Source organism: Carcharhinus amblyrhynchos, chromosome 9, assembly GCF_965287045.1.
Source record: "Carcharhinus amblyrhynchos chromosome 9, sCarAmb.v2.hapA, whole genome shotgun sequence".
Lineage (NCBI taxonomy): Eukaryota > Metazoa > Chordata > Chondrichthyes > Carcharhiniformes > Carcharhinidae > Carcharhinus > Carcharhinus amblyrhynchos.
The window spans coordinates 2,268,053-2,288,053 of NC_137332.1; the positions used below are offsets into that span (position 1 = coordinate 2,268,053).

The following is a 20,001-nucleotide window of genomic DNA, read 5'->3' on the forward strand; positions in this document are numbered from 1 at the left end:
TAGCCCTTCGAGCCTGCCCCGCCATTCAATAAGATCATGGCTGATCTGAAGTGGATCAGTTCCACTTTCCCGCTTTCTCCCCATAACACTTAATTCCCTTGTCTATCAAAAACCTAACTACCCATAACTTAAATATATTTAGCAAGGTAGCCTCCACCACTTCAACGGGCAGAGAATTCCAGAGATTCACCACCCTTTGAGCGAAGAAGTTCCTCCTCAACTCTGATCTAAACTGCCCCCCCCCTTATCTTGAGGCTGTGTCCTCTAGTCCTGCTGTCCTTTCTAAGCGGGAAGAATCTCTCTACCTCTACCCTATCCATCCCCTTCATTATCTTATACGTCTCTATAAGATCCCCCCTCATCCTTCTAAACTCCAACAAGTACAGACCCAGTCTATTTAGTCTCTCTTCATAGTCCAACCCCCTCATCTCTGGTATCAGCCTAGTGAACCTCCTCTGCACTCCCTCCAAGGCCAATATATCCTTCCACAAGTGCGGCGACCAAAACTGCACACAGTACTCCCGTTGCAGCCTCACCAGTGCCCTGTACAGTTGTAGTAAGACCTCCCTGCTTTTATATTCTATCCCCCTTGCTATAAAGGCCAACATTCCATTCGCCTTCTTGATCATCTGCTGCACCTGCAGACTGGGTTTTTGCGACTCGTGCACAAGGACCCCCAGGTCCCTCTGCACTGTAGCATGCTGCAGCTTTTCGCCTTTTAAATAATAATCCCTTCTATTATTTCTGCCAAAGTGGATAACCTCACACTTGCTAACATTATACTCTATCTGCCAGGTCCTCGCCCACTCGCTCAGCCTATCCAGATCTCTCTGCAGACTTTCCACATCCTCCATGCAATTTGCTTTTCCACTCATCTTCGTGTCATCAGCAAATTTCATCACCCTACACTCAGCCCCCTCCTCCAGATCATCTATATAAATGGTAAATAGTTGAGGCCCCAGCACCGATCCCTGCGGCACTCCACCAGTCACCAACCACCAACCAGAATTGCACCCATTGAAGACTTATCTGAATAGACATATAAACAGGTGGGGAATAGAGGAATACAGGCAGTAGGTCTAGATAGGACAACATGATCGGCACAGTCTTGGTGGGCCTAAGGACCCGTTTCTGTGCTGTACCATTCTTTGCTCAGACTTGGACAAGGAGAGTGCAGCACATCGGGATGTGCTTTATCCCAGGCTCCAGAAAGGGAGGACATGATGTGGAGATGCCGGTGTTGGACTGGGGTAAACACAGTAAGACGTCTGACAACACCCAGTTTAAGTCCAACTGACTTATTTGATAGTAAACTCGCAAGCTTTTGAGGTTTGCCTCTTCATCAGGTGAACAGAGTGTACTGGCCTCAGACAGAGCATATAACAGCACAGACAGTTTACAGATTACTGATTAGAATGCGAGTCTTTACAACTGACCTGAACTTGAATAGCAGTGACTTGCCTGGGCATGACTTGCCTGGGCTTGTAAAATCTCACTTACTGTCCTGTCTGGAGACAATACACATCTCTTTAACCTATGCTAATGCTATCTCCACTCACATTGTCTGCATCTTTAAGACTTGAATAGCAGGTTAGCTGCAAAGACTTGCATTCTAATCAGTAATCTGTAAACTGTGTGTGCCTTTATATGCCTTTCTCCGATCAGAACCTTCCACACGCCTGACGAAGGAAAACTGTTTCTGAAAGCTTGTGGGATTACTATCAAATAAACTGGTTGGACTTAAACCTGGTGTTGTGAGACTTCTTACTGTCAGTGGGATACTCTGACCAGTAATTAACCTGCCCTCAGTGAATTGCAAACAATTTTTGCACCAGTAGGTTTCTAGAGCCACTCTATTGACAAACCAAAATCAGGAATAGATTTTCTATTTTTGTCTTAAACTGCAGCAATGTGGGGATTTAACAAGAAAAAGCTATTTTAACAATTAGTGTTATCAAACCATAGAGAAGCATTTGTCAATCCAATTTTTAGAATAGAGTTTAAGAGATAAGAAAACATGCAAGCGGATCAGTACCTTAGCTTCTTTCTGACCAAGAATCCACGGAACCATCGTTGAAGGATCAGTACTGGAGAACAATGAGCAAGGACGTTGTTGATGGTGGAGATGAGTTCCCTTATACGCCTCAATTCACACTGCCAGGTTGAGGCCTGCTTCAAAGATAAATGCATCAATGATGATTCAATTTTATTATGGGCAGGATGGGAGGAGTGCACTGTCTGTCTCTAATTCCATTACTCCACAGGTCACAACATATATTTAAATTTTTTTTCAAGATATCTTTGCAGACAATTATGTGCTTTCCCTATTAATCTCAGAATGACCAATGTCCCAGTTTCTTCAATACACAATATAATTATTAGTTTATTATAAAACCAGACTTGTCAAGTAGAAAGACAAAGCATATTAACATACAGCTAGAAATATGAAAATATGTTATTCTTTCTAACCCTAACTCACGCAAACACACACACCAAAAATAAAAAGAGGAATTCAGCCAAATGGTTAAAAGTCTATGGTTCCTGCGAGAAGGACAGATGGTGGAGTTCTTGCAATGGTGTCCAGGTTATACAGGTACTTTCACAGCACTGGTCTAGGAAAACAATCAATGACTCTTATTTCCTTTTCAGATTGATTTGAGGAAAACTTTGTCAATTTCAGAACGTAGAGAAACTTCACAGCTACTTACTTTTTGCTTTCAAATGCACCTGGAACTTTAGGAGCTGTTGTCTCCTTTACCTGAGCAGTTGATTTTTTTTGTTCTTTCCCCAAAACAAATGCAGCCAATTAGCTGTTTTCAAGGCTGTTCTTATTCGAAAGCCATAAACCACCAAGTGACCAATTTGTAAACATTCTACCAAGGTCAAGAGGGCTCCAGATTCGTTAAAACTGCTTCATTACCTTTTCTTGTAAAATCTCTTTTCCAAGAACCACAGGAACCAAAGTCGAGCTGTTAACCCTTTAAGGGGCAGTCTTAAAAAATACACAAATATTTCTGCAATGCCCTCAGTCCATGAAGATGAAACATTTTCCATGATTAAAGTGTTTATGTAATGACTTCAATGAGACATTGAACTTTGTTTGAACTCTTTACTGCCTGTCCAAACAGGAAGTCTTTTCTGCACACATTACTGGGAGTGTCAGGTCTCCTGCCATTCTGGATGCTGACACAGGACCTGTAGCACTCTATGAACTATAATAGTTTGTAAATAAAAGGGAATCTGGTGAAGTGACATCAGCATCTGCGAATTTATTTCAGTGGTAACGAGGAATAAAAGAATGACCTGAAGGAATTTATTCACTAGCAGCTATGGCGCATTGAGGTAAGCCATCGCCAGGCATCTTGCCTCTGTTTGGTATACTGGACTCTTTTGACCCTGCTGTGGAGGACCTGGGTCACTACGTAGAACGAATGCATTTTTTTTTTGGGCTAATGACGCAGTATCAGATGAAAAGCAATGGGTCATTCTTCTGGTGGCATGTGGACCATCAGCATTTGGCATTAAGCAGTGGTTAGCATTGCTGCCCAGCAAGACATTGTAACTGTTGATTACAATGTGTACAAGAGGTTCAGGGAATTAGGAGATGTTAAAGATCTTGAGGAGTATAAGGACTGTAGGAGGGAACTTAAAAGGGAAATTAGGAGAGCCAGAAGGGGTCATGAGAAGACCTTGGCGAGTAAGATTAAGGAGAATCCCAAGGCCTTCTATAAATATGTGAAAGGTAAAAGGATAAGAAGAGAAGGGATAGGACCGATAAAAGGTGAGGGGGGAAAGGTTTGTGTGGAACCAGAAGAAATGGCGGAGGTGCTTAACGAGTACTTCGCCTCAGTATTCACGGTGGAAGCCGATCTGGGAGATTTTGTTATGGATTTGCAGCAGATGGAAAGGATTGAGTACGTGAATATTAAGGAGGAGGATGTGTTGGAACTTTTGAATTCTATCAAGGTAGATAAGTCGCCGGGACCAGATGGGATGTACCCCAGGATACTGTGGGAGGCGAGGGAAGAGATTGCAGAGCCCCTGGCGATGATCTTTGCGTCGTCAATGGAGACGGGAGAGGTTCCAGAGGATTGGAGGATTGCGGATGTAGTTCCTATTTTTAAGAAAGGGAACAGAGATAGCCCGGGAAATTACCGACCGGTGAGTCTGACCTCAGTGGTTGGTAAGCTGATGGAGAGGCTTCTGAGGGACAAGATTTACGAACATTTGGAGAGGTTTGACATGATCAGGAATAGTCAGCATGGATTTGTCAAGGGCAGGTCGTGCCTTACAAGCCTAGTTGAGTTCTTCGATAATGTGACTGAACACATTGACGAAGGAAGTGCCGTGGACGTAGTGTACATGGACTTCAGCAAGGCGTTTGATAAGGTCCCCCATGCAAGACTTCTTGAGAAGGTGAGAGGGCATGGGATCCAAGGGCCTTTGGCCTTGTGGATCCAGAACTGGCTTGCCTGCAGAAGGCAGAGAGTGGTTGTGGATGGGGCTTTTTCTGAATGGAGGTCAGTCACCAGCGGAGTGCCTCAAGGATCTGTTCTGGGACCCTTGTTGTTTGTCATTTTCATAAATGACCTGGATGAGGAAGTGGAGGGATGGGTAAGTAAGTTCGCTGATGACACGAAGGTCGGTGGTGTTGTGGATGATCTGGAAGGATGGCAAAAGTTGCAGCAGGACATAGATAGGATGCAGGACTGGGCGGAGAAGTGGCAGATGGACTTCAACGCGGATAAATGTGTTGTCGTCCATTTTGGCAGAACCAACGGGATGAACGAGTACACTATTAAGGGCAGAAGTCTGAGTAGTGTTGAGGAGCAGAAGGATCTTGGGGTCCGGGTCCACAGGACTCTTAAATCGGCCTCGCAGGTGGAGGAGGTGGTCAAGAAGGCGTATGGTGTACTGGCCTTCATTAATCGAGGGATTGAGTTTAGGAGTCGGGAGGTAATGCTGGAACTTTATAAGACCCTTGTCAGGCCTCATTTGGAGTATTGTGCGCAGTTCTGGTCGCCTCACTATAGGAAAGATGTAGAAGCTATTGAAAGGGTGCAGAGGAGATTTACAAGGATGTTGCCTGGACTGGGAGGCATGCCTTATGAAGTTAGGTTGAGGGAGCTGGGACTCTTTTCCCTGGAGAGACGAAGGTTGAGAGGCGACCTGATAGAAGTTTACAAAATGTTGAGAGGAATAGATAGGGTGGACTCTCAGAGGCTATTTCCCCGGTTTGAAATGGTCGCTACGAGAGGACACAGATTTAAGGTGCGGGGAGGGAGGTTCAGAAGTGATGTTAGGGGTAAGTTTTTCACTCAGAGGGTGGTGAGTGAATGGAATCGGCTGCCGTCAGTGGTGGTGGAGGCGAACTCGCTGGGGTCTTTTAAAAGACTTCTGGATGAGTATATGGGGTTTAATGAGATTGAGGGTTATAGATAGGTCTGTAGGTTGGTAGGTGATGTGGTCGGCGCAACTTGTGGGCCGAAGGGCCTGTTTGTGCTGTAGTGTTCTATGTTCTATGTTCTATGTAATGTGGAGTTTGGAGATGGGTTTCATGTGGAGAACTCCTCACTCACCTGACGAAGAAGCAGTGCTCCAAAAGCTAGTGGCGTTTACTACCAAATAAACCTATTGGACTTTAACCTGGTGTTGTGAGACTTCTTACTGTGTTTACCCCAGTCCAACGCTGGCATCTCCACATCATGCCTATTATAAGGCCAGATCATTCAGTCTGTCTTTGTGGGGACTTCAAACAAACAATAAACTGTTAATTACAAATACCCAATTCCCAGAATAGAAAGTCTATACTCAAAGTATGCAAAAGGATTCTTCTTTTCAACATTAGATATGAGTAATGATTATTTGCAATTGCAGCTGGATGAGAAATTCTATGGTGCATCTATAAAAGTTGGTGAGAGTCATGGCTGACATGCCAAATTTCCTTAGAGAATGTAGAGGCATTGGGAGGGCTCTCTTAACTATAATGTCGGCATAGGGGACCAGGACATGTTGTTGGTGATCTGGACACCTAAAAACTTGAAGGTCTTGACCATTTCTTCTTCGTCCCTGTTCTCCTCTATGCTTCCTGAAGCCGATGACAATCTCCTTCATTTTGTTGACAGTAAGGGAGAGATTATTGTCGCTACACCAGTTCACCAGATTCTCTATCTCGTTTCTGTACTCTGTCTCGTCATTGTTTGAGATCCAACCTACTACCGTGGTGTCATCAGCAAACTTGAAAATAGAGTTGGAGGGGAACTCGGTCACACAGTTGTAGATGTATAAGGAGTATAATAGGTGGCTGAGAACACAGCCTTGTGGGGCACCGGTGTTGAGGGTGATTGTGGAGGAGATGTTGTTGCCTTTCCTTATTGATTATGGTTAAGAAGTTCAGGATCCAGTCACAGAGGAAGCAGCCGAGGCCCAGACAATGGAGTTTGGAGATGGGTTTCATGGGAATTATGGTGAAGAAGGCTGAGAGTTTGACTTAGATGTCTTTGTTGTCTAGATGTTCCAGGGTTGAGTGCAAGGCCAGGGAGATGCATTTGCACTGGACCTGTTGTGCCGGTAGGTGAACTGTAGCAGATCCAGGCAGTTTGGGAGGCTGGAATTGATTCTTGCCATGACTAGCCTTTTGAAGCACTTCATAATGATGGATGTTAGAGCTACTGGACAATAATCATTAAGGCACATTGCTTGGCTTTTCTTTGGTACCAGGATGATGATCGTCTTCCTGAAGCAGATAGGGACCTCAGATTGTTGTAAAGAGAGGTTGAAGGTGTCTGCGAATACCCCCGCCACTTGATCAGCGCAGGCTCTGCGTGCTCGTCTGGGTACCCCATCTGGACCAGTCACTTTCTGGGTGTTGACCTTCAGGAAAACTGCTCTGACATCTGCAATGGTGACAGGTTCATCAGGGCTCCCAGGGTGGAGATCATGCTCTCGCAGATCTCTTACTCAAAACGTAAGTAGAATGTGTTGAGCTCTTCAGGGAGGGTGCATTGGTGCCGGCGATTTTACATTCCTTCGTCTTGTAGCCTGTTACATCTTGCAGACCTTGTCAGAGTCGGCACAGATCTGTGTGGCTAGCTTTGGGCTCTAGCTTGGTCCAGTACTGTCTTTTGGCATCTTTAATGGATCTCCTTAGATCGTATTTGGTTTTCTTCTGTAGGTCAGGGTCGCCTGATTTGAACTCCTAAGACTTAGACTTCAGTAAGCAGTGGATATCCCTGTTCATCCATGGTTTGTGGTTGGGGAAACTCACAGATTTGCTTCTTTTGCAAATTCTGCAGAATATCATCAGCCTGCACAATTTTCCAGAGAACATATTACAGGATTAACCTCAGGTGGCCATTTACGTGGATTAATTCTCATTACAGGTAAAACTAAGGCAGAACACTCACAGAATTTGGAGGAAGTCCTTAGATGGTTGTCAACTGCTGACATGCGCTTAAGGAGGGAGAAGTGTGTCTTCTTGGTACTATCTGGGTTACAATGTGGACAAACTATGTCTATATGCTTTGGAGGACCGTGTGTAGGTGATTAAAGATGCCCCGGCTCCCACCTCAATCCAAGAGTTGCGATAGTTTTTAGGACTGGTGACGTATTACGCGAAATACATACAAAACTGGGCCTTCATCTTGGTTTCCCTGCATTAGCTGCTGAAAAAGGATCAAGCTTCGTCTGGCTTTGCTTTTAAGAAAATAAAACACCAACCGTAATCAGCGAATGTCTTAGCACATTATGACCCCAGAAGATAGGAAGAGTTTTTTTTTTCAATATATAAAAGGTAAGAGAGAGGCAAAAACAGCCACTGGACCACTGGAAAATGAGGCTGGAGAAGTAATAATAGGAAATAAAGCAATGGCAGAGGAACTGAATAGTTACTTTGCATCAATCTTCATGGTGTAAGACACCAGTGGGATGTCAGAGCTCCAGGGAGTCAGGGGGCACAGGTGAGGGTAGTGGCCATCACTAAGGAGAAGGTTCTGGGAAAACTGAAAGGTCTGAAGGTGGATAAATCACCTGGACTGGATGGACTACACCCTAGGGTTCTAGAAGTGATAGCTGAGGAAATTGTGGAGGCATTGGTGGTGATCTTTCAGGAATCACTGGAGACAGGGAGGGTCCCAGAAGACTGGAAAGTAACTAATGTAACACCGCTAAATAAGAAGGGAGGGAGATGGCAGATGGGAAGTGATAGGCTGGTTAGCCTGACTTCAGTCATTGGCAAGATTTTAGAATCCATTATTAAAGATCGCAGAGTACTTGGAAGTGTATGATAAAGTAGGACAGAGTCAGCATAGCTTTGTCAAGGGGAGTCATGTCTGACAAATCTGTTCGAGTTCTTTGAGGAGGTAATAGGAAGTTAGATAAAGGAGAACAAATATATGTGACTTATTTAGATTTTCAGAAGACCTTTGAGAAGGTGCCACTTGGGAGACAGTTAAATAAGTGCCCATGGTGTTAAGGGTAAAATCCTGGCATGGATAGAGGATTGGTTGACTGTCAGAAGGCAGAGAGTCGGGATAAAGGGGTCCTTCTCAGGATGGCAGCCGGTGACTAGTGGTGTGCCTCAGGGGTCAGTGCTGGGACCACAACTTTTCACAAAATACAGTAATGATTTGGAGGAAGGAACTGAAGACACTGTTGCAAAGATTGCAGATGATACAAAGATATGTAGAGGGACAGATAGTATTGAGGAAGCAGGGGGGCTGCAGAATGACTTGGACAGGTTAAGAGAGTGGGCAAAGAAGTGGGCATATCAGATGGACTATAATGTGGAAAAGTGTGAGGTAATGCACTTTGGAAGAAGGAAATCGAGGCATAGACTATTTTCTAAAGGGGAAAATGCTTAGAAAGTCAGAAACACAAAGGGACTTGGGAGACCTCGTTCAAGATTCTCTTAAGGTTAACATGCAGGTTCAGTCGGCAGTTAGGAAGGCAAATGTAATGTTAGCTTTCATGTCAAGAGGGCTAGAATACAAGAGTAGGGATGTACTTCTGAGGCTGTGTAAGGCTCTGGTCAGATCCCATTTGGAGTATTGTGAGCAGTTTTGGACCTCATATAGGATGTGCTCACCTTGGAAAGGGTCCAGAGGATGCTCACAAGAATGATGCCTGGAATGAAGAGCTTGTCGTATGAGTAACAGTTGAGGACTCTGGGTCTGTCTTTGTTGGAGTTTAGAAGGATGAGGGGGGATCTTATTGAAACTTACAGGAAATTGGAGGCCTGGACAGAATGGACGTGGAGAGGATGTTTCCACTAGTAGGAAAAACTAGAACCAGAGGGCACAACCTCAGGCTAAAGGGACGATCCTTTTAAACAGAGATGAGGAGGAATTTCTTCAGCCAGAGAGTGGTGAATCTGTGGAACTCTTTGCCGCAGCAGGCTGTGGAAGGCAGGTCATTGAGTGTCCTTAAGACAAAGATAGAAAGGTTCTTGATAAGGGGATCGGGGTTACGGGGAAAACGAATGGGATGAAAAAAAAAATCAGCCATGATTGAATGGCAGAGTAATGTTCTATGTTCTATGTTCTATGAATTGGATGGGCCGAGTGGCCTAATTCTGCTCCTATGTCTTATGGTCTTACAGTCTTATTCCGTAACTTAATTTGTCAGCAACTGTCTACTTCATTTCCCCCAGAGCACTGCAACAAAAAAGGCTTCACATACAAAAATCAATCACCATCCATAAGGCTCATCCTCTGCAACCATTGTTACTCAAGATATGCAAATGTGGTGAAGGAATCACTGCAGACTGGTTAGCATATTACAAAGTAAGAGATATTTAAGTAAGAGATGATAGTTATTAACTAAAAATACAGATGCATAGATTAAATCCCAAGGTGGAAACATTGACTATAAGAGGGCATAGATTTAATGAGAAAGGTGTTAAGGTTAGGGGAGGCATGCGGAGAAAGCTTTTCCACATGGTAGGTGGTGGGTGCCTGGAATGCACTGCCAGTGGAGATGGTGGAAGCAGGCGTGTTAGCAACGCTCAAGGTGTATCTTTATAGACACATGAATGGGAGGCAAACAAAGGGATAGATGATGTTGGATATGAAGAATAATTTTCTATCATGTTTGAAAGATGTGTGCATCTGCATTTTACTTGATCACGCCATTACCGCTTATCACTAAGGAAGCCAGAGATTTTTTATTAACAAATTCATGAAATTTTGGTAACCGGGGAGAATAGAAATTTGGTGACCAAAAGGAACATAATTTGGACATTACAAAGTTTGCACATTTTCTTCGAAAATGTGACTGAACACATTGACAAAGGAAGTGCAGTGGACGTGATGTACATGGACTTCAGCAAGGCGTTTGATAAGGTCCCCCATGCAAGACTTCTTGAGAAGGTGAGAGGGCATGGGATCCAAGGGGCTTTGGCCTTGTGGATCCAGAACTGGCTTGCCTGCAGAAGGCAGAGCGTGGTTGTGGATGGGTCTTTTTCTGCATGGAGGTCAGTCACCAGTGGAGTGCCCCAGGGATCTCTTCTAGGACCCTTGCTGTTTGTCATTTTCATAAATGACCTCGATGAGGAAGTGGAGGGATGGGTTAGTAAGTTCGCCGATGACACGAAGGTCGGTGGTGTTCTGGATGGTCTGGAAGGATGTCAGAAGTTGCAGCAGGACATAAATAGGATGCAGGACTGGGCGGAGAAGTGGCAGATGGACTTCAACACGGATAAATGTGTAGTCGTCCATTTTGGCAGGACCAACGGGATGAACGAGTACGCTATCAAGGGCAGGAGTCTTAGTAGTGTTGAAGAGCAGAAGGATCTTGGGGTCCGGGTCCACAGGACTCTTAAATCGGCCTCGCAGGTGGAGGATGTGGTCAAGAAGGCGTATGGTGTACTGGCCTTCATTAATCAAGGGATTGAGTTTAGGAGTCGGGAGGTAATGCTGCAGCTTTATAAGACCCTTGTCTGGCCTCACTTGGAGTACTGTGCGCAGTTCTGGTTGCCTCACTATAGGAAGGACGTAGAAGCTATTGAAAGGGTACAGAGGAGATTTACAAGGATGTTGCCTGGATTGGGAGGCATGCCTTATGAAGATAGGTTGAGGGAGCTGGAACTCTTCTCCCTGGAGAGACGAAGGTTGAGAGGCGACCTGATAGAGGTTTATAAAATGTTGAGAGGAATAGATAGGGTGGATTCTCAGAGGCTATTTCCCCGGGTTGAAATGGTCGCTACAAAAGGACACAGATTTAAGGTGCGGGGAGGCAAGTACAGAAGTGATGTTAGGGGTAAGTTTTTCACTCAGAGGGTGGTGAGTGAATGGAATCGGCTGCCGTCAGTGGTGGTGGAGGCGAACTCACTGGGGTCTTTTAAAAGACTTCTGGATGAGTATATGGGATTTAGTGGGATTGGGGGTTATAGATAGGTCTATGGATTGGTAGGTGTCGATGTGATCGGTGCAACTCGTGGGCCAAAGGGCCTGTTTGTGCTGTAGTGTTCTATGTTCTATAGTGCCACTGAAACGGAAGACTACTTCAAGATGCAGGAAGGCTTAATAAAGGATATGATGATCTAACTGAATAAATTATAGCTCAATGCAAAATCTGCATCAAATATCGCAAATCACCATTGCATTTTGTTGTGAGCTTGTCACTAGCCAGGAAGTTCAATAATGTGGTGGAAGTGTACTTGAAAGTTTAAGGCAATGATAGGAGTATTTATATCCGAACATGGTTACTAGATTTAGCCAGCAACTGTCTTACATAGTAAAGACAAAAGGACCTTTGTGGATAAGATCACAGAAAAATGGGTAGGAACAGGATTAGGAACACCAACAAAGTTCCTGACATATAACAATGGCGAATTTGCCAGTGAAGAATCTCAAAATATGTGTAAAAATCTAAACATTGTGGTTATGTAGACTGCAGTTGAGAGCCTATTTAGTAATGATCTTTGTGAAAGAAACCATGCAGTAATAAACAATATGTTGCATAAAATATTGGCATCTCACACACACATGCACTAGAAGGCATAGGAGGCAAGAAAGCATACTGAGGCATAGGACAACTCTATTTGTTCAAAACTACCTAAATGTGAGGTAATGCATTTTGGAAGGTCTAATACAGATAGGAAATATACAGTAAATGGAGAACCCTTAAGAGTATTGATAAGCAAAGGGATCTGAGTATACAGATACACAGGTCACTGAAAGTGACAATACAGGAGGGGAAGGTAGTCAAGAAGGCATACAGCATGCTTGCCTTCATCGGCCGGGGTATTGAGTTTAAAAATTGGCAAGTTATGTTGTAGCTTTATAGAACCTTAGCTAGGCCATACTTGGAATATAGTGTTCAATTCTGGTCGCCACAATACCAGAAGGATGTGGAGGCTTTGGAGAGGGTACAAAAAAGATTTACCAGGATGTTGCCTGGTATGGAGGGCATCAGCTATGAGGAGAGGTTGCAGAAACTTGGTCTCACTGGAACGACAGAGGTTGAAGGGAGACCTGATAGAAGTCTACAAGATTATGAGAGGTATGGACAGAGTGGATAGTCAGAAGCTTTTTCCCCAGGGTGAAAGAGTCAATTACTAGGGGGCATAGGTTTAAGGTGTGAGGGGCAAGGTTTAAAAGAGGTGTATGAGGCAGATTTTTTTTTACACAGAGAGTGAGGGGTGCCCGGAACTCTTTGCCGGGGGGTAGTGGAAGCAGATACAGTGGTGACTTTTAAGGGGCGTCTTGACAAGTACATGAATGAGATGGGAATAGAGGGATATGATCCCCAGAAGGGTAGAGGGTTTCAGTTAAGTCGGGTAGCATGGTCGATGCAGGCTTGGAGGGCCAAAGGGCCTGTTCTTGTGCTGTAAATTTGTTCTTTGTTCTTGTTGTAAAAGCGGATCCAACTACCAAGGGAAAAACAGAGCAACTGCAAAGTTTGATTGTGTAGCTGGAATCAGAGAAACTAGAAGGAGTAGGCCATTCGGCCCTTCAAGCCTGCTTCACCATTCAGTTTGATCACGGCTGATCAGTGAATTCAATATCCTGACTCCAACCCCCCCCCCCATATCCCTTTAACACCTAGAGCTATATCTAATTTCTTCTTGAAATCAGACCTCAACTACATTCTGTCCTGGTGAATTCCACACAGGCTTGGCAGCCCAGCCTGGCCCCCTGGCACTACCCAAGGGGCACATCTGTACTGCCGATCGGTCATTGGCTAGTGCTGAGGGGGTGGGGCCCTGGGGGTGATTGGTGAGGGGGGGAGTCCCACTACTACTCTGCAGTCAGGATTGGTGACAGAGGGAGAGTGGATAGCGATCAGAGCAGGTGAGGAACTCAGGGCTGCAGGGGAGGTGGGCTGTGCTTGGGACTGCTGGGGTGTGATGGGAGATCCGGAGGGTGGGGAATGGGGGAGGGACTGGCCTGAGCACACCCAGGAGGTGAGTGAGGGCAGGGAGTGGGGTGGGGGTGGGATGTCTGCAAGGCCAGCGATGGGGGAGTTGCTGTGCTGGCCAGCGATTGGGAGGCTGGCAGTGCAGGGTTACTGCACACGCCCTGATCTCCGCTCTAACAGGTCAGCCCATGCACAGTGGCCCACTCAGCGTCATGCTGCCAACCTCTCTAGTGAGAATAAGCCTAGCCACCAGATTTTCATTGCGATTCACGCTAGTGTGGGAGACTTGTTTTGAAAGTCCCGCTGAAAAATTTATTCCAGTTTTTATGCAAATTCAGCACTTGGAATTTTTGGGGGGAGAATTCCAGCTGATGTGTTCAAGCTAAGTACCATGATGAAACATGCTTCAGTTTAGGACGTCCTGAGGCTAAATGAAACATTTAAAAAGGAGCATGCAGCTTTCTGAATGTTAAAGCTCCCAGCTTTGAGTGAACCAAAGGGTGTGAGGATATTTTTATTGATGCTTCACATGCCAATCTTCCCGATGGGTACTCGAGCACAGCAGAATTTGTCATATTCTTGGTGGGAAAAAGAATGAGAAGCTATTAGCTTGGGAGGGCAAGAAAATAAAAAGAGTTGTAAAAAGTACATTAGCTGCTGAAACACTGGCACTGGTAGAAGCACAGAATGTGAGTTTTACTTGTCCAATATATTGTCAGAAGTGTTATATAAGAGGCAATGTGAGAAGGATTTACCAATAGAATTTTATGTTGACAACTGGTTTCTTTGGGACAATGTTCATTCAATAAAGGATGCAACAGAGAAAAGGCTAAGAATAGACCTAGCTGGGATAAAAGAAATGTTGGAGAGAAGGGACATATCTGGAATACAAAGGGATGACACAAGTCACCAGCTGTCAGAATGTTTTACAAAATGAAGGGCCTATTCTAAGAGATTACTTAATGCATTAGAAGAGGACTGTCTTATGTTATAATGATAAAATAAAGAACTAATTTCTGTTTTCATAATGGCTTATGTATATTTGATAAAGGAGTTACAGAATTAATAGGTGTGAAAATGTGAGATATTTTACTTCAGTTTAGATTCAAAAGAATGTTCTTTAATTTTTTATTTTACTTTCAAAGCTTAAATTTAAGAAAGGAAAGAGGGGAATCTGTCAATGTACTATTAATCAGTGTGTGGCAATTAATTTGTTAAGAGAATTGCCAATTAAACATGTGACATTAATTGTACTATAAGTAGAGACAGCTGGAACGCTTTCAGGCTAGTACTTCTTGTAGGTTATGAGCACTAAGGGAGTGTTTTACAATAAACCGGCTTGAACCTAAAGATCAATCTGGAGTAATTCTCCCACCAGTTATTTATCGTGAATAACAATGACTGGAAAAGAATAAAGACATCATTGCAGCTTTACAGAATCACAAAATTCCAGAAGGAGGCCATTTATTCCATCGTGTCTGCACTGGTTCTCCTGACAGGCATCATGACTGACTTATGTTACAATAAACATCCATGGTGGAAGAATCACTCCAGATTGATCTTTAGGTTCAAGCTGCTTTATTATAAAACATTCCCTCAGTGCACTAACCTACAAGAAAGTACTAGCCTCAAAGGGTCTCCAGTCTCAACTTAGAACCATAGAAGCAGAGAAAATTACAGCTCAGAAACAGGCCTTTTGGCCCTTCTTGTCTGTGCCGAACCACTTTTTGCCGAGTCCCACTGACCTGCACTTGGACCATATCCCTCCACACCCCTCTCATCCATGTACCCGTCCAAGTTTTTCTTAAATGATAAAGTGACCCCGCATTTACCACTTAATCCCACAGCTCATTCCACACTCCCACCACTCTCTGCATGAAGAAGCCCCCACTAATATTCCCTTTAAACTTTTCTCCTTTCACCTTTAACCCATGCCCTCTGGTTTTTTTCTCCCCTAGCCTCAGTGGAAAAAGCCTGCTTGCATTCACTCTATCTATACCCATCAAAATCATATACACCTCTATCAAATCTCCCCTCATTCTTCTACGCTCCAGGGAATAAAGTCCTATCCTATGCAATCTCTGTCTGTAACTCAGCTTCTCAAGTCCCGGCAACATCCTCGTGAACCTTCTCTACACTCTTTCAACCTTATTTACATCCTTCCTGTAACTAGGTGACCAAAACTGTACACAATACTCCAAATTCGGCCTCACCAATGTCTTATACAACCTTACCATAACATTCCAACTTTTATACTCGATACTCTGATTTATAAAGGCTAAGGTACCAAAAGCACTCTTTACAACCCTATCTACCTGTGACATCGCTTTTAGGGGATTCTGTACCTGTATTCCCAGATCCGTCTGTTCAACTGCACTCTTCACAGTCCTACCATTTAGCTTGTACGTTCTACTTTGGACCGGATGGAATGCATCCAAGGGTTCTGAAGAAAATGGCAGAGGTGATAGTGGATGCCTTGGTGATTATTTTCCAAACCTCACTGGATTCCGGGGTACTGCCGGAAGATTGGAAAACAGCTAATGTTACGCCGCTGTTTAAAAAGGGTAGCAGGCAAAAGGCAGGGAATTATAGGCCGGTTAGTTTAACGTCTGTTGTAGGAAAAATGCTTGAATCCGTAATCAAGGAGAAAATAGCAAGGCATCTTGAGAAGAATCGTTTGATACAGCAGACGCAGCACAGTTTCGTTACAGGGAAGTCGTGTCTGACGAATTTATTGGAATTCTATGAGGATGTGTCTAGTGCGGTGGATAGAGGGGAACCGGTGGATGTGGTGTTTCTCGATTTTCAGAAGGCGTTTGATAAGGTGCCGCACAAAAGGTTGTTACAGAAGGTTAGGGGGCATGGAGTTGGGGGTAGGGTGTTAGCGTGGATAGGGGATTGGCTGTCAAATAGGAGGCAGAGAGTGGGTGTCAATGGGTGCCATTTGGATTGGCGGTTGGCGACTAGTGGAGTGCCCCAGGGATCGGTGCCGGGGCCTCAGCTATTTACCATTTACATAGATGATCCGGAGGAAGGAGCCGAGTGTAAGGTGTCGAAATTTGCTGATAACAGAAAGATAAGTGGAACAGCAAATTGTGCGGAGGGTGTGGAAAGTCTGCAGAGGGATCTAGATAGGCTGAGCGAGTGGGCGAGGACCTGGCAGATGGAATACAATGTTGGCAAGTGTGAGGTTATCCACTTTGGTAGGAATAATGGTAGGAAGGACTACTACTTACAGGGCGAAAAGCTGCAGCATGCTACGGTGCAGAGGGACCTGGGGATCCTTGCGCATGAGTCGCAAAAACCCAGCCTACAGGTGCAGCAGGTGGTCAGGAAAGCAAATGGGATGCTGGCCTTCATAGCGAGGGGGATTGAATATAAAAGTAGGGAGGTCTTGCTGCGACTGTACAGGGCATTGGTGAGGCCGCAGCTGGAGTACTGTGTGCAGTTTTGGACACCGCACTTGCGCAAGGATATTTTGGCCTTAGAGGGAGTGCAGAGGAGGTTCACTAGGCTGATACCGGAGTTGAGGGGATTGAGCTATGAGGAGAGGCTGAATAGACTGGGCTTGTACTCGTTAGAGTTTAGAAGGATGAGAGGAGATCTCATTGAGACATATAAGATGATGAAAGGGATGGATAGGATAGAGGTGGAGAGGTTCTTCCCACTCAGAAAGGACAGCAGAACTAGAGGGCACAGCGTCAAGATAAGTGGGGGGGGCAGTTTAGAACAGAGTTGAGGAGGAACTTCTTCACTCAAAGGGTGGTGAACCTCTGGAATTCTCTGCCCGTTGAAGTGGTGGAGGCTACCTTGCTAAATATATTTAAGACGCGGGTAGATAGGTTTTTGGTAGGCAAGGGGATTAAGGGTTATGGGGAGAAAGCGGGAAAGTGGAACTGAGCCCTTCAGATCAGCCACGATCTTGTTGAATGGCGGGGCAGGCTTGAAGGGCTAGATGGCCTACTCCTGCTCCTATTTCTTATGTTCTTATGCAAGGTGGACACAGAACTGCAGCTCTAAAGAGAATCAACTTAAAGGCTTTCTAGCCTACCAATTTCACAGAGCCAATCTTCACAGTATTCTCGCCTTACTGATCCTGGGAAACTTTACACAGCTCAGGAAATCCCCAGGCTGACCATTACAGGTAGAATGCTGGGTTCAATTTACAATTATTGCACCTTAACATTTTCAAATAACCACCTGGGGTTTCCAGTGCACCTCCAAATGTGAGCCAGTTAAAGTTAGCAGGTTAATTTCCAACATGATGACAATTACACTCTATTCCTACACCTTGTCCACACAGGAACCTATCATAAGAACATAAGAACCTCCCGCCCTCTCCCCATAACCCTTAATCCCCTCTCTTATCAAAAACCCATCAACCCGCGTCTTAAAAATATTTAGCGAGGCAGCCTCCACCACTTCAACGGGCAGAGAATTCCAGAGACTCACCACCCTTTGAGTGAAGAAGTTCCTCCTCAACTCCATTCTAAACTGCCCCCCCTTTATCTTGAGGCTGTGCCCCCTAGTCCTACTATCCTTTCTGAGCGGGAAGAGTCTCTCCACCTCTATCCTATCCATCCCATTCATCATCTTATACGTCTCAATGAGATCTCCCCTCATTCTTCTAAACTCTAACGAGTACAAGCCTAGTTTAGAACATAGAACATTACAGCGCAGAACAGGCCCTTCGGCCCACGATGTTGCGCCGACCAGTTAAAAAAAAACAAGGACCCTCTAACCTAAACCAATCCCTTTTCGTCCATAAACCTATCCACCGATCTCTTAAACGCCCCCAAACTAGGCGCATTTACAACCGCAGCAGGCAGGGCTTTCCAATCCCTCACCACCCTCTGGGTAAAGAACCTACCCCTGACATCCGTCCTATAACTACCCCCCCTTAATTTAAAGCCATGCCCCCTCGTGCTAGCTTTCTCCATCCGAGGAAAAAGGCTATCACTGTCCACCCTATCGAAACCTCTAATCATCTTACATGTTTCAATAAGATCCCCTCTTAGCCGCCTTCTTTCCAGCGAAAACAACCCCAAATCCCTCAGTCTCTCCTCATAGGACCTCCCCTCCAAACCAGGCAACATCCTGGTAAACCTCCTCTGCACCCTCTCCAAAGCCTCCACATCCTTCCTGTAATGTAGGGACCAGAACTGCACACAGTACTCCAAGTGCGGCCGCACCAGAGTTGTGTATAGTTGCAACATGACGCTGCGACTCCTAACTTCAATCCCCCTACCAATAAACGCCAAGACACCGTATGCCTTCTTAACAACCCTATCTACTTGATTCCCAACTTTCAGGGATCTATGTACACATACACCTAGATCCCTCTGTTCATCCACACTATTCAAAGTCCTCCCGTTAGCCCTATACTGAACACATCTGTTATTCCTACCAAAGTGAATTACCTCACACTTCTCCGCATTAAACTCCATCCGCCACCTCTCGGCCCAGCTCTGCAACCTGTCCAAGTCTTCCCGCAAACTATGACACCCTTCCTCACAATCAACCACTCCTCCGACTTTGGTGTCATCAGCAAATTTACTAATCCACCCAACTATACCCTCATCCAGATCATTAATAAAAATTACAAACAGCAGTGGCCCCAAAACAGAGCCCTGAGGCACACCACTCATAACCGAACTCCATGACGAATATTTACCATCAACCACCACCCTCTGTCTCCTATCTGCTAGCCAATTCCTGATCCAATTTCCTAGATTACCCTCAATCCCATACATCTGCATTTTCTGCAGAAGCCTACTATGGTGAACCTTATCAAACGCCTTACTAAAATCCATATATACCACGTCAACTGCCTTACCCCCATCCACCTCTTTGGTCACTTTTTCAAAAAACTCAATAAGGTTAGTAAGGCACGACCTACCCGCTACAAAACCATGCTGACTATCTCCAATCAATTCATTACTCTCCAAATAACTATAAATCCTATCCCTAATAATTTTTTCTAAAACCTTGCCCACAACAGAAGTGAGACTCACCGGTCTATAGTTCCCGGGGAAGTCTCTGTTCCCCTTCTTAAACAATGGGACAACATTCGCTAACCTCCAATCTTCCAGTACTATACCAGAGGCCAACGATGACCTGAAGATCAGAGCCAGAGGCTCTGCAATCACTTCTCTTGCCTCCCAGAGAACCCTAGGGTAAATCCCATCCGGACCAGGGGACTTATCTATCTTCAATCCCTCAAGAATATCCAGCACATCCTCCTTATCAACTGTAATACTGTCTATTCTACTCCCCTGCAACCCAGTGTCCTCCTCAGCTATATTCTTGTCCCCCTGCGTGAACACCGAAGAGAAATATTGGTTCAATATTGGTTTATTCAGCCTCTCCTCATAGCTCAACCCCCTCAACTCCGGCATCAGCCTAGTAAACCTCCTCTGCACTCCCTCCAAGGCCAATATATCCTTGCGTAAGTACGGCGCCCAAAACTGCACACAGTACTCCAGCTGCGGCCTCACCAATGCCCTATACAGCCGCAGCAAGACCTCCCTACTTTTATATTCAATCCCCCTCGCTATGAAGGCCAGCATCCCATTCGCCTTCCTGACCACCTGCTGCACCTGCAAGCTGGGTTTTTGCGACTCATGCACAAGGACCCCGAGG

The 20,001-nt window shown here is 45.0% G+C and overlaps 1 protein-coding gene across 1 annotated transcript in view; it reads right to left on the reverse strand.

Annotated features, from left to right (window-relative positions):
- LOC145348244 (leucine-rich repeat and IQ domain-containing protein 3-like) overlaps positions 1–20,001 on the reverse strand; it is a 77,098-nt gene that overhangs the window by 36,857 nt on the left and 20,240 nt on the right. Inside the window, exon 3 of the mRNA XM_080196445.1 lies at positions 2,036–2,169. Coding sequence (XP_080052571.1) covers positions 2,036–2,169 — 134 coding nt within the window. The remainder of the gene's footprint in view (positions 1–2,035; positions 2,170–20,001) is intronic.